The sequence below is a fragment of the Poecilia formosa genome, unplaced genomic scaffold (assembly GCF_000485575.1).
Source record: "Poecilia formosa unplaced genomic scaffold, Poecilia_formosa-5.1.2 Scaffold159, whole genome shotgun sequence".
In the NCBI taxonomy this organism is placed as follows: Eukaryota; Metazoa; Chordata; class Actinopteri; order Cyprinodontiformes; family Poeciliidae; genus Poecilia; species Poecilia formosa.
This window is the reverse complement of record NW_006800098.1, coordinates 757015-772124: the sequence shown is the minus strand read 5'-3', so window position 1 is coordinate 772124 and position 15110 is coordinate 757015. Positions and strand designations below refer to the sequence as shown.

General features: G+C 38.8%; 1 protein-coding gene across 19 annotated transcripts in view; it reads left to right on the top strand.

Moving 5' to 3' along the window:
* The window catches only part of cacna1c (calcium channel, voltage-dependent, L type, alpha 1C subunit), a 171060-nt gene that overhangs the window by 136091 nt on the left and 19859 nt on the right, over nt 1-15110 (top strand). For 14 of the 19 annotated variants that reach the window (XM_016677613.1, XM_016677602.1, XM_016677610.1 and 11 more), the window contains 9 exons: nt 207-317; nt 2024-2107; nt 7800-7886; nt 11503-11640; nt 12726-12791; nt 13148-13239; nt 13762-13924; nt 14088-14215; nt 14301-14397. In XM_016677613.1, the coding sequence (XP_016533099.1) occupies nt 207-317; nt 2024-2107; nt 7800-7886; nt 11503-11640; nt 12726-12791; nt 13148-13239; nt 13762-13924; nt 14088-14215; nt 14301-14397 (966 nt within the window). Of the gene's footprint in view, nt 1-206; nt 318-2023; nt 2108-2903; nt 2988-7799; nt 7887-11502; nt 11641-12725; nt 12792-13147; nt 13240-13761; nt 13925-14087; nt 14216-14300; nt 14398-15110 lie in introns of all 19 variants that reach the window. The other 5 variants (XM_016677612.1, XM_016677609.1, XM_016677599.1 and 2 more) reach the window with 2 other exon arrangements.

Sequence of the window (15110 nt, the reverse complement as noted above, 5' to 3'; positions counted from 1 at the left end):
GGAATTACTGATTCTGAAACAACTTTGGGTATAATTCAGGATTTATGGACACTAATTAGACGTTTTGAAATCAAAGATTAGATTTTTGTTGTTGCTGACTGAGATTATGCTAGCTGCAGCAATAAAATACTTTTTTTTTTGGATGAGCCATTGTGGAGAGTCCTGCATTTAGTGATACTGTTACATTCCCTTTTTCTCTTTTGCAGCACCATGGACAGACCAAAAATTTCAATGATGCAATGAACATCCTCAACATGCTCTTCACAGGACTGTTCACAGTAGAGATGATCCTAAAATTAATCGCCTTCAAGCCCAGGGTACGTTTTCAACAAGTACTTAATTGTAGATTTGAGAATGTCTATTATTTTGTGATATAAACAACGCAAGCGAATATAATTTAAGGGGCATCGGTTTTGCCATAACCAGGCATAACAGAACAGAAAGTGCACAGCATATTTTAATCTCACCACTCCCTCGTTACTTCACTGTGGTTGCTATGTAGCTGCATTCATTCATTGGTCCAGGCTAATAATCCCCTTGTGTATTAGCAACTCAAACAGTAACAGATGGGAATGCTTTGCTCAATTACAGCAGCGTTAATGGAAAAATGCCTACAAACAATCAGTAGCATAACTTCTACCTCCTGAATTAAGAGCTCAGGTTTCAAATTTATGCTGTTCGATAACATTTGTAATTATAAAGGAATCTTTCAGTATAGAAAATTACATTAAATCTCATGAAATATTTACTGTATGTGTAAGAAATATTTCTTTGTTGTTGCATGATTGAACTTTGCAAAGCTCTTGTAGGAATTTCTGCTAGAAACGCGTGTCACTTTGTGTGGTTTGACAATCATTGAACTGTTAATGTGAAAAAAGGCTCAGGTCTACTTTGCAGGTAATCTTGGAATTGGCTCCAGCATGAAATCCCATCTGGACAACGACTACTGCATGCTGTCTAATTTATTGTTTTCTTTTTAAGCAGGTTTTACAGCCAAAAGGATGTCTAAATGTTTTAAATGGCTTTTCTAATTTCTTTTTGTTTTTAATTTGGGAGTTATGATCGTATGCTTCTGGTTTTAAGCAAGTTTGTCAAGACTTGTAGTGTTTGATGATGCCCTCCTTAGTTTTACAAGCCATGTGTGCCTATGTGAGCTTGTTAGATGTAATCGATCTATTCATTAGTACTGTAAATAAATTCTAATATGCCTGAAGTTTACTATGATTTCCTAAAAATGACTAAAGCCATCATACCAAAGATTAGTTAAGATGTTTTTTATTTATAGAGCTACTATATAGAACATCAGTTAATATGTTACAATGGCAGTTCGGTATAGATGGTGTCTTGCAAAAGTGTATATGCATACATATTTTAATTATGTACTTTACATGCTATATCTTACAGCCAGAAGTTTGTACTTTATTAGGATTTTATGTGCCAGACCAACATGATGGATACACCGGGCACCAGCTTAATTAGAGAGGTAGCCCTTAATCTTGTAGCAAAATTAACCCAAACCCCAAGATTTAGAAAATCTTATTGAGCACTGTTCAGTCCATTGCCTGGAAATGGAAAGACTATGGCACCACTGCAAATCTACTAAGACCACCTAAACTGCAAGTACGTGGCAAGTGTTGAACATTATGTTTGAATCAATCAATCATTTTGTTGGTGCATAAAATCCTAAAGAAAAAAACAAATTAAAAAAAAGAAGCATGGAATTTTGTAGTTGTGACAAAGTTCAAGGGGTTTCTGTATTTTTGCAAGGCACCGAAATCAACAACAGTTGAACACGCCATTTTTGAACGGGTCCAAAGTTTTATGGTAACATCTTGCACTTTTATGCGCCAGCTCATCACGTTGAGTTGATTTGTTTTTTTTTTTGTTTTTTTTAAGTTTCTACAGTCCACTGTACAGCTTCATACCACCTTAATGGGGGCTGCGAAGTGGCAGCAGATGTTGTTTTCCTTCTAACATACCTTTCTCACCCTCCTCCTCCTCTTGCTCACCTCATCCTGTGTAGGGGTACTTTAGTGATCCCTGGAATGTGTTTGATTTCCTCATCGTAATTGGCAGCATAATAGACGTCATTCTCAGTGAGATCAACGTAAGTACGATGCCCCCCTTTTCGCTCTTGTTGTCTTTTCTCTTCCTGTCCTCGTCTCGTGTTTCTTTTCTACGCTCTCTATCCCCTCTTCTCGACATCTGTGTCAGGCTGCAGTTTCTGTCTTCTTTGTCAGCCTGTTTCTCTTTCTTCCTACTTCTTCTTCCTCCTTTCTCCTCTCCCTTCATACTTAAATCCAAGATGGCCACTGCCACTAAGGGGGACCTCCTTCATCACCTTCTCCCAGCCTTACGGCTTTCCAAACAAGAAAGAAGAGCCTTCGCAGGCAGGGTTCAGCCTTACAGAGTTTATCAATTGCGCTCTCCTTCTTTGCTGTATTTGAAATGTTGTTGGGTTCTAGATTTATTTCATTTGATCACCCATACCCCTCACTAACTGAACTAACTCACTGACCAATCGCAAGCAGTCTCACGCAGCTTCTTAACTCCAGCAGAAGGCACTTTTTCATTGTTGTTGTGATTTTGTTCCTGACTGTGGTTCTTGATGACATCTCCTCTCATGGACAAGCATGACCAGCTGCTGCTGCTCCTCCTCTGCTGTCCATCTTTTTCAGACTGCCCCTTCTTTTGTTTTGTTCGCCGTTTAATTTTGTTGATTCTCTCCCTCTTTCCTCCTGCTCAGAACTCCAATGCTCCTGTATGTAATGTTTTTATCTTATTTTTTTCTCCTCTCTCCTTTGATTTCTGTCGTTTCCATCTCTTTTTTTATGTCTTACGTTCTGTCCTTTTCTTTGTTCTTCTGTTGTTTTCCCCCCTTTTTCTTTCCATCCCCCACACAGCATTATTTTGTTGATGCATGGAACACATTTGATGCCTTGATAGTTGTGGGTAGCATTGTTGACATAGCGATCACTGAGGTTAACGTAAGTAGTCCAACTCCCTCCCTCCCTTCCTTCCTTCCTTTTGCCTTGCCTGTTCTGCCATTCCCTCACACACAAACAGACCGAGCGCTGATTCCTATCTCGCAAGCTTTTCAAATAACCAAGTGAACTTCAGAGACGGCCATTGAAATTCACAGATGTTGCAGAATCAAATTAAAAGACGGTCACCATTATTCCCCCTTTTTTTTTTTTTTACGATAAAAACCGCATGTTTTGCAACACACTGTTCCCCGTCTTCTCACTGCCAATTCTTTTGATGCGATTCCCAAATATTTGAAACGGCTACAGATGGGTGCACATGCCTCGGTCTGCTGAGCGTTGGTAGCATCAAAGACTATTGCATTTGTCAATAGAAACCTTTTGCATTTCCTCAGCACTTGGTTTGGTTACACATTATCCGATCTTTCATCACTGCCAGAGGGAAGTACGAAACATTACCCCTGGCATGATGGACACTGTATAGCATGGGAGATACAAAGGTGGCATATCCAGGCCCGTTTCTGTTTTCCGAACATGCAAAAAGCATGACTCTTTCAAGTATTAAAGAACAGCGGAAGATATTTTCAGTTTTGACCCGAGGATCGAAAACTCTCGATTCATAAATTACCAGGAACACTTGAAGCTTAAATGAGGGGGGCAAAAAATATTACAAGTTGCTTTTATCATAATGTGCATACATGGGGTGGGGGGAGAATTTGATCCATAAATGGATTTACTCAGTACTCCGTGAAATTTATGCAAATATATGCATGACTTCATTTAATATTGGCATGGAGGCTCTATGGTCAGCAGTGGGGCTGAATAAGAATGACTTCCCCCAAAGACAAAGTCAAAATGTTCAGTGTCTGTTGTGTTTACATATTAAGGTCAACGGTTGCTTTATGTGATGCTAAGGTACCATTTCTGAAAGGAGTAGAGACGACTGTGTGTTGTCTCTGGATACATTTTCAGAATATTTTCTATTAAAGTAAAAGAAAAAAAACTACCATTATCTGAACGGTTAAATAACCGATTGATCTTTGGATTTTAAACTTAGAGTAAAAAGTTATTGTGGTTATGCATGCAATTAAATGTAGCATGTAAACTTAACAACCCACTTGTGTTAGGATTACATCACAACAGTTTTCATTCATGACGAGACTTGATGTTTCAGCAAATGCACAAAATCTCTTCAAGTTTCGCTCATAAAAATGTTTTGAGCTACACCAACATACAGTAAGTGAATATTTTGGCCGTTTAACTAAGAAAACTAAAGTCTATACACTCTGGTTACCCATTTTAAAGTAGCTGCTAAGACATGGCCATCTTAATTAATCTTAAAGTGGTTGTGAATTAGTAATTGGTGCATCCTTAGCTTATTTAATACACATAAAAATTAGGTTTGCCACTGACAGGCAAATATTTTACAAAAGCAATAAAGAAAACGGCGCTGGATGTATATTACTAGCTGAAAATTATTCCATATTATCAGATATTAGTTTCATTGAGGACAAGAATGCTCGTGGCACATCGGTCTACTCCCCTGAGCTGAAAAGCACGTTTTACCTCAGAAAACAGTGGCTTTTGCATACAAATTAAGGGTGGTTTATCCCAGGAGTGTATGAGTTTGGCACTTTTTCCTCATGGCTTTAGAAAGAGAATCCATTTGCCCCACGAGAGGCTGACTACGCTGCCTTTAAAAGACACAGGATAAATTCCCAACTGTATTTGGATATTTTATTCAGCTTTTTTTATTTTTTTTTTCCTTTTTTTTGCAGGAAATAGTTGTTTAACAAAATCCATTTTTTGGCAGAATTTTCATTTTAAATGAATATAGATCTTATAAATAAATTGTTATAATAACAATTCATATTAGTTGAAAAGAACAATAAAAAAAAAGTCACCTGAATGTCAAGGTTTACTGGGCCAGTGATATACACCTTTGTCATCTATACAGTTCACTGATGTTGCACTGCACACTTTGGTTTGAATTGTGCACCTTAGTTAACTGATTGGATCAGTTTGAGAGATTAATTGATTGATTTGGTTAATTGAATGAGTAATTTTTTTTATTCTGACGTCTAATCTAAAGGCATGCACCAAGTCCTTTTCCTTTTATTTACTTGAAGGCTTTTAATAATTTGGGCATTGAGTATCCAAAGCTACACTTTGTTTTCCTCTCTCTCTCTCTCTCTTTTTTTTTTTTTTAAGAAACCCTCCGCACTTCAATCCTGATAGCAATGCCTGTTTTGAACCAGGACCCTGTTAAATAGGCATTTTAAATGTTAGCCTGCCACTTCATTTCATTAGTCACAGAAGTCCAAGTCCTTTTTTTCCCCCCCAACTGCATAGCACAAGAAATGCTTTTTTTGATAAAGTATGAAATGAAGCGTCGTGACAGACTAGCTTTTAAAATGTTATCACTTTGTCTTTAGTAAATAATTAAAAGGCTAAAACATCCCATCTGGGTGCGCCCACTTTCCCGCTCTGTTGGGTGCCTGTTGACTTAGATTAGCTGAATTTGTTTCTTTTTTGCAGCTATTGAAAGAAAAATATATTTCCCTATTGCTGGGTCTTTAATTCTCCCCCAGCATCCTGCGGGTGCTTCTTAAACTTTGTCCGGATTCTTTTACATTTTACTTTGGTTTGTGTAGAACTAGTACGAACAGATTGGTAGTGGTTTGCTCTGCGTGATGTCTTGCAGAAGATGCCAGTTATGGATTGCATCTATTTCTCTCTTTGGAATGCTTCCTCCTCTCCTACCTTTCTTGCCTTTCTTCTTTACTTTCTGAGCTTTTTCAGTTCACTTTACCTTCTGTTGTTGATGTTTATATCTCCTTCTCCTTATCTTTTTTCTCTCGTCGGTCTGTGGTGCTGCTTGCTCTCCTGAAATGCAAGCAGGGTAACATGGGCTTCCCCTCGTCCTCGCAGCTCAATCCGCTAATTGCATCATCATGAAATGTCGTTTAGCATACATTTCATGTAATGACTTAAACATTTCTCATAATTAGAGAACTTGACGTCCTTAAAGTATCAATTTGAAGAGGGCTCCCATGTTACCCATGGAACTGATTTTTTTTTTTTTTTTTTGCTTGAAAATTTTATGTGCAATGTGAGAAAGCAGCTCAAGTTAAATAAGCTCGTCAATCCAGAGCTGCAGATAGAATCACTCACATCTGCACGGTTCGGCCTGAACAGATGACTGTTTATTGGATTGGTTTGTCTCTGTTTGTTCTGGACACGCGTTCACCACATGTAGCATTTCACTCGGGGACACCGTTTTCCTGTAGTTTGTCATGTGGTTCCTACTTAAGCTGAAAATTTAGAAGTACTTTAACTCAGTATATTACAGCTTATTTCAGATCAATTAAGCACATACAGTTTTTAAGCTTTTATTCAACCATACGGATTCTTTTACTCTGCAGAACCCAATTAAAAGACTACGTTTTTCTGATTTAACAAAAGGCATTCCTTTATAAAAATAATTATATATATATATATATATATATATATATATATAGTGCAATTCAAGTGATAAGTAAACTAATTTATTGGATACAGTTACATAAATGGGCACACTATTAAATACTTTGGTGATGCACATTTTGATTCAAATTTAGAATTTGATCTCCATTTTATACTTTAGTTTGAGGGAAACTTATAGAGAGTAAATTAATTTTCTAGAATATGCTTATTAGCATACTTAAGTAAAAGCTATGGTTTGAAGAAAGGATGTAAAGAGTCAAGTGATCTCATTGTACAGAAATCGATTATAGGCAAAAAGGCTTAAACTCTTTCACTAAAGTTTGGAGTGAATATTACAAGAATATGCTTTATTCATGATACGTGTGTGATCATATGTGTATGACCTTGTTAAAATCCCTTCCTTCTCCCCAAAATATATTTCGTATTTAGTATTTCCTGTTTTTTTTTTTTTTCTTTATCCATGATTTTATAACACTTTTTTCCCCTGACTTTCCGGTTTTCACTTCCTTTTCTTTGTTGCTTTCCTATTTAACTTCCTCCCCTTTCTTTAAACCCAGCCTTACAAATAATTTTTAATTGCAGTTATATTGTGGGAAGGCATTTTAACATGGCCAGTTAAAACACGGAGTGTCACTAAACGTTTTGCTCGTACGGCTCCAGCCTTAAATGCTGTAATCCCAGGGCTGACCAGCAGGTGTCTCCCTACAGGCTGTTATTGCCAAGTCTTGCAATGGACACAAATGGCCTTAAAATAAATTGCATCGAGACACACATGAACCCAATTCTTATTAACTTTTCAAGCCACCATCAGCCAAAAATAATCACCTTCATGAAACTAGATGCATTCGGTAAACACGCCGTCTCAGTTGAAGTGGTTTCGGCTGGATGCAGGAAAATACAATAACTTCAGGGAGGCCACATCATATATGCAGAGACATCTGTTTCCATGACATCAGCCTATAAAGATACAGACAGCTCTATCAATCAAGAAGTGTTGGGGACCTTAAAGCTTCGGACAGATGTGTTCCTCACAGGTTCTACATATTTCAGCCATCCGCTGCTTTGATAGGGAGGGATTTTATGTGGCCTTGGGAGGCGATGGCGGCCATCTGCCTGTACCCTAAGATCACACATAAATCTCCCTTTAGGCCCAGATGAGATGACTCTTGTCACCAATATGTGAAGGTTGATCAAAGTCTGAACTCCTGTGTTGTGGTTTGAGGGAGGCGGGAAAGTGGGGGAGTGGGTTTCTCACACACACACACACACACATACAGGAAGGCATGCAGGCGCTACTCTGGTGCTGATCTTTGTTGCCTTTCCTTAAAGCCAGCTGACTCGTCCTCGTCCTCCTCCTCCTCTTCGTCCTCCTCTTCCTCTTCTTCCTCCTCTCACCCCCATGTGGTAAGGCCAATGGTACGCCCCAACGGTAACCTCGTCCGCCTCCCTTCCTCTCCTCCATCATCTTTCCATCCCCCCTTTCTTCTCTCTATCCCTCTTTCTGACCATCAAAAGCATTCCGGCGTGTCATCTTACTCCTGTCGCTCGAGCATGCTCAGAGTTACATCCCTGTTCATCTTGTTTATATTGTGAATGTATATATAAATGTATATGTCTGTGTGTGCGTGCGTGTGTGAATGTGCGGTAAGGGACACTGCGTATTGCAGGTCTGGTATAACTGGAGTCCTGTGACTTGTGTAGATTTACCGTTGTGTTTCTTATTGTGGTAACTTTCACGTTGGTCCAAGTCATCATGATCACGCCATCACGCAGCCTTTTTCTCTTCTCCACTGGCCTCCACATCCATCCGTTTATCTATCCATCCATCTAACTGCAGTGCCGTAAGAAGGACCGAGTTTATAAACAAACTTAAGTATATTTTATATGCATTTAATGTTTTAGACCAACACAAAGTAATTTATAAAGGGGAAGCAAAATTATGGTTTTCAATATTATTTGCAAATAAAACATAGATTCAGCCCCTTTTATCTGATACCATAACTTAATTATTCAGTGAAGTCCATTTAACGTCAGTGTAAAGTTCACAGGTGGACGGATTTGTTGACAGGACAATTATTTGTGCACTCCAAGGCAACTGAAAGCCATTGTTGTCTCTGTTTCAGCAGAGACAAGAACGCTGGTCAGAGTAAATGGAAGTATGATTGAAGCTAAATATAGGGCAGGCCTGGGGGAAAATCTTAGTAAGAGACATGAAGATTGAGCTTCATCTTCCAGAACAACAATCTTAAATAAACACAATGAAATGGACTAGATAAATCGTCTCCAACTCCAGTTCCCAATATTCTATCTTGCATCTTTCTTATACATGTCTGCTCCAACCCACCTTAAGTTAACAAATGGCCTCTGCTGAATTTGATAATATGCTTTAGGAGGTAACTGAGTCATTTGATTCCAGTGTGTTGGTGCAGAGATGCATCTATCAGAAACGCTTAACTGAATTTGAGAGAATATACATGATGTAATTTAAAGGTTTTTTTTTTTATCTTCTTCAAAAAAAGAAAACCTTCCACTTCAAAATAATGTGCAACTTTGTCTTGGTCTGTTACACAAATTAATGTTTGTGACAAAACATTCTCTTTAGCCAGGCACTGCACCTGTCTATGTTTCAGTTTCAAATTTTTTGCTGTTTTGTTTGTATCTGATTAGCTATTTTTCATCTTCAGCCTCTCCTTCTCGCTCTCCTCCTCTCTCTGTCACTTTCTGTCACTGTACCTCTCCTGCCCACTTGCCCAACTCTTCTCTTGGTGCAGTGGCGCCCACTGTGGTCCAGTTGTGGTATTACTTGCAGTGCTGAACTGTGATTTCCACTCCTGAGAAGGACGCGTCGTTTTCCACTTATCTGTCAGTGGAGTCTGGGACAAAATCTATCCTTAAAAGAAGTTGACTTCTATCGTTAAAGGTAGCAAAATTCATCCTAAAATAAAAACGTTTGAGTTTTAGCGCACAAAATTACCCATAATTTAGCTAAGTGTTGTTTTTAAAAGGTATGTGTAATATTCTGTTGTCCCAAACTGCAATGAGATGTGTGGAGAATGACCAGTTCTTTGTAAGAGCACACAGTGTGTTCTCTGTGGGATTAACATGAGGACTTGATGGCTTCTTGGAAAAATACAAATGGCAAAATAGAATAAAGTTTTAGACAGGATGCCGTGTTTCATGGGTCACTTTCAGATTGTTTAATATTTCCTCGTCATTTTTGCTGTTTTTATTGTTAGTCCTGACTTCGCTTCTAACCCATTAATTAGACCCTTAGTCATATCGTCTCTGTAGTTTTTACTGTTTTTGCTGGACAGAAATACTGATAACTGGTACTGCACTTTATATCTTTCCCTGTTTTTCCACACGGAGCGAGCAGAAGTGGTATAAATAAATAAATCTATATTAGAAAAGCACTCCGCCAGACGTCTAAATATTTAATCGCTTGTTAGTTCCTGTGGGCAGCGTCAGTGGCTTTAAGATGTTGGAAATAAGGGTTTTCTCCAAATTTGCATTTTTTTAAATTTTGTATAAACAATTTATAAACAAAAAGGCAAATTTTCCAACACACGCCAAGTAATTGATTGTTGAAAAGGCAACTTCTGTGGTGTTTAACAAAGTTTCAGGAAGATGTAATCAGATACGGGACATGAAAGTGTTTGCTTAGCTACAATGTTTTCCTATTCTCCAGTTGTGATCTATGATAATTAGCTAACAAGCTTGGGCTTTCCCACTGTATCTGATTTTACCTGGTGTCTATATAGTTTCATGGAAGTATGTACAGGTGCATCTTAATAAATTAGAATGTAATCGAGAAAATCAATTTCAGTAATTTAATTATGGTAACTGATGCTATTCTGTTTGTTCAAGGAACAGTATAATGAAAAATGTAGAAGGAGGGAAAAGTGTAGAAATTTGTACACCAATGACCAGGATAACCAGAGCTGCATCACACTGGAAAATCCATTCACTACTTTGGAGGAGATTCACAGAGCACAGAGTCTCTGGAGTTGATGCTTTAAAAGTCACTTCATACACGTCTAAGATGATTTAAATCTTTTTTTATTTTCCTTTTGGACTTGCTACCTGGCCATGTTGACGAAAGTACAAATACTGGGTATAATAACGGAGGTATCACTGTGCTAGACCGGCCAGTAACAATACAGATGAGCTGAATGGAGCTATTAAAGAAACCTGGGCTTTCTTAGCACCTCAGCAGAGCTACAGGCTGATCTGCGTGTCTGCAGCACTTACACAAAATATCAAGTGTTTATATAGTGTATAGACACTTTTGGACATTTTTTTTATTATTAGCCTTAGATAATAGTCAAGTTCTCTGAAAAACAATATTTTGAGCTGAACTGTATGCCATAATCACCAAAAGTAATACAAATGGACTCTCGAAATACGTCAGTGTGTAACAAATATGGGATTCACTTTAGATTACAACCCAATTTATTAAAATTGCACCTGTACCTGTCAGAGTAGAAGACTTTTGGTCAGTCTCAGTTGCTGTGACTGACCAAGAAGCATAGCCATCCAGATCAAAAATACAGTTTTGCCAATTAAGAGTCAGAGACCTTTGTCATTAAGAAGCTTCTGGATAATTTTATTTGTTGCCAAATAATTTTTCCATGAAGTCACGTAAATAAGCATGACTGCCCGATTCTCTCCCAGATCTCTTTTCTTGTTTGATTTTGATGGGATTTCCTTAGGACGCTGATTTCCATTTATTAACTCTGTGTGTTTGTGTGTGTGTGTGTTTATATGTGTGTTATGCATATTTACATCCACGTCTTCGTGCGTGTTTATGGTAATATGCATACAAACGACCTGTGTGGCTCATGTGTCTTTGTGCATATACGCATGTCTGTCATTGCCCATTTATACTCGTCTGTGTGAACTGTGTGTGTGTGAACTGTGTGTGTGTGTGTGTGTGTGTGTGTGTGCTTCCCTCCCGAATCAATTTGCATGTGTTCCCATGCGTCCTGTGTTTTTTTTTCCTCTGAAAAAAAACACCAAACCCCACCAAAAGGGACTTCAGAATTCTGAAGAGAACGCCAGGATCTCCATCACCTTCTTCCGGCTGTTCCGCGTGATGAGGCTGGTGAAGCTGCTATCTCGCGGGGAAGGGATTCGGACCCTGCTGTGGACCTTCATCAAATCTTTCCAAGTGAGGGGAGAACCGAACACTACATGCTAGAGAAAATGGGGCAGCGCACAAGTGCTAATCTAACTCACTTTGCACTTTCTTATAAAACTACGGTCTTGTTTGAAGAGCCAAGATTACACGATTGAAACCCAACAATGTCTCCTTTCCTTACCTCATCCCTCCCTGCTCTTTATTTTTGCAGAAAGTCATGGAGATGGGATGAGGGAGGTAATGGAGAGGAGGTTTGGATTCCAGCAGCGTAGTTAGGGAAATAGGATGAAATTATAAATACTTTTTTCTACTTCTTTCCCCTCTCCGCCTCTCCTTTTTTCATCTTCTAGCTCCCTTCTCAATTCTTTTAACTCTTACACATCCTACTATCACTAACTCTAAAGCTCGTCATTTCCCTGTAGGCAAGATAAGCACTAGATAACATAAGTTCAACAAAGCACCAAAAAAAAAATCTAAATCATTTGATTGACTTGCAGATAAAAGACAAAAGGGAATTTGTTCTCTCTCTTGTGCTTGGTAAGTTGGGCCACTTCTTGTTGCACTGTCAATTATGTTTACAATCCAAGCAGTTACAGTCCAGAGTTTCACAGGCAACTTCATCATCAGAATTTGGTTGTGCATTTCTACTGTATGGAGGCATCCCAAAATGCGCTAAAGTCACTCATCAACTTATCCGTTTTATTGTTTTAAAAATTGTGACATTTTCCAGCTCTATATATATATAATATTTAGTCTTAAGTAGTTTTTAAAAACAATGATTTGGCCTGACTAACCAATGTACAGGAGCAATTTTAGCCAACAGCTCAGCAGCTGATCTCTGGTAAAGCTGGTCTGATGCCTGAAATTTAGAGATCAGTTCCCGTCTTAAGGTTTCTAACTGTGTCGTCAGATGGTTTCTGCTGGCTTGTTTTTGGTGCTGTGCCACTTCAGACGCATTCACTTTTACCTCCTAAAGAGCCAACTAGTTACTTTTGACCTCTTGTAGCAATAAGTTCATAACTACGAAAGAAAAGGGAACTAAAAGTGAATGGTCTGCAGTTTTGGTGCGTATTGCTTCTAAATGCTCAGCACTGATGTTTCTCTCCTTTTTCCAGGCTCTGCCTTATGTAGCTCTGCTAATAGTGATGCTCTTCTTCATATACGCCGTCATTGGCATGCAGGTAAGCTGTTCCCATTGCTAGCCCGAACCCCGTCGTCAGCTTTCTCCTTTCCTCTCCTGTAGCAGAACTTCATGTTTCATCTGTCCACCTGGAGTCAGTCCAATCGTCATTCTCTTTTCTTCTCATCAGAGAAGAAAAGAGTTTTCTTCTCCTTTTTTGTTGCCCTTATACTGTATTTTCTTTGCTTGTGTAAGCTGCTGTGTTGTCTCTTTCCCTCTTGATGTGGAGTTGCAGTTTGATTTGATTTGCTGGAGACAGCCGGCCTCTAATTCTGACGGCCCTCTTGACAATGCTGACATCATTTGCTGAACGCTGTGACTGTCCCTCTTTCCCCCCCCTTCGCTCCTACTGTGCAGATGTTTGGTAAGATAGCGCTGCGGGACCACACGCAAATCAACAGGAACAACAATTTCCAGACGTTCCCTCAGGCAGTGCTGCTGCTCTTCAGGTTAGCGCGATTAGAGCAGATGTCATTGTTTCTGACTTTCAGACGTTTCTTTGTTCATAAGTTTGACCCCGTTGTTCTTCAGTGTTCTATCCAAAGCCTTCACAGAACAGCTGTATTAATGCTGATATTACACGCTCTATATTTTTTGGGGTTTAGGATATGGTGTTGAATAAAAAAAAAATGCATGATACACTACTGATGTTTAATTTGTAAGTTTCATCTTCCTTCTGCACTACTTTGTGATGGTGAAATTCAAATAAAATACAATAAAGTTTATCGTATTGAGAAAATGTAAAAAAAAAAAAGTAAGCAGTATGAATACTTTTGCAAGGCACTGTATGTAAAGATGTGAAATTGCTATTGTAATTGCTCACACTTGTGCTTTTTGTGTCTCCCTCTATGTATGTGTGTGTTTTTTGCATACATCTTTACATGCAATTTTGTTTTTCTTTTTTGTGTATTTAAATATTTTTGCATGGATCTCTGCATGCTGCATGTTTGTATTTTTGTTGTGCTTGTCAGATGTGCAACTGGTGAGGCGTGGCAAGAGATCATGCTGGCGTGTTCGCCCAATCACCCATGCGAGAAAGGGTCAACCAATGAAAACAGCACAACCCATGACGATTGTGGCAGCCAGTTTGCCATCATTTACTTTGTCAGCTTCTACATGCTGTGTGCCTTTCTGGTAAGTGCAGAAGACAAAAGGACAAAAAGGTACTTTTCTGAGCAAGGGAACTTAATTTATAAGTTATTCTACTTTTTCAGATCATAATATTGAAGCTTAAAATGTTAAATGTCATTTATTGGTGGCTAGAAGGGATGAGACTGATTTTGTCCTCCTTTTCCAGATCATCAACCTTTTTGTGGCTGTAATAATGGACAACTTTGACTATCTGACACGTGACTGGTCAATTTTGGGGCCTCATCATCTTGATGAGTTTAAGAGAATCTGGGCCGAATACGACCCAGAGGCCAAGTAAGTTTTAAGTGAGCAGGAATAAAATTAGCATGACAAAAGAGATATGGTCAAATTTACAATATGACTTCTTCACTGTTTTCAGGGGGAGGATAAAACACCTTGACGTGGTCACCTTGCTCCGGAGAATTCAGCCTCCCCTCGGTTTTGGAAAGCTCTGTCCACACCGTGTGGCGTGCAAGGTAAAATAATTTATTCTAATTTCTTTACATCATCTGTTATATACAGGTCCTTCTCAAAAAATTAGCATATTGTGATAAAGTTCATTATTTTCCATAATGTAATGATAAAAATTTAGCTGTCATATTTTAGATTCATTGCACACCAACTGAAATATTTCTAGTCTTTTATTGTTTTAATACTAATAGTTTTGGCATACAGCTCATGAAAACCCAAAATCCCTGTCTCAAAAAATTAGCATATTTCATCCGACCAATAAAAGAAATGTGTTTTAATACCAAAAAAGTTAACCTTCAAATAATTATGTTAAGTTATGCATTCAATACTTGGTCAGGAATCCGTTTGCAGCCTTCAATGCGGCGTGGCATGGAGCCAATCAGCCTGTGGCACTGCTGAGGCGTTATGGAGGCCCAGGATGCTCCGATAGCGGCCTTAAGCTCATCCAGAGTGATGACTCTTGCATCTCTCAACTTTCTCTTCACAATATCCCACAGATTCTCTATGGGGTTCAGGTCAGGAGAGTTGGCAGGCCAACAGTAATACCATGGTCAGTAATACCAGTGGTTTTGGCACTGTGAGCAGGTGCCAGGTGATGCTGAAAAATGAAATCTTCATCTCCATAAAGCTTTTCAGCAGATGGAAGCATGAAATGCTCCAAAATCTCCTGATAGCTGCTGCATTGATCCTGCCCTTGATAAAACACAGTGGACCAACA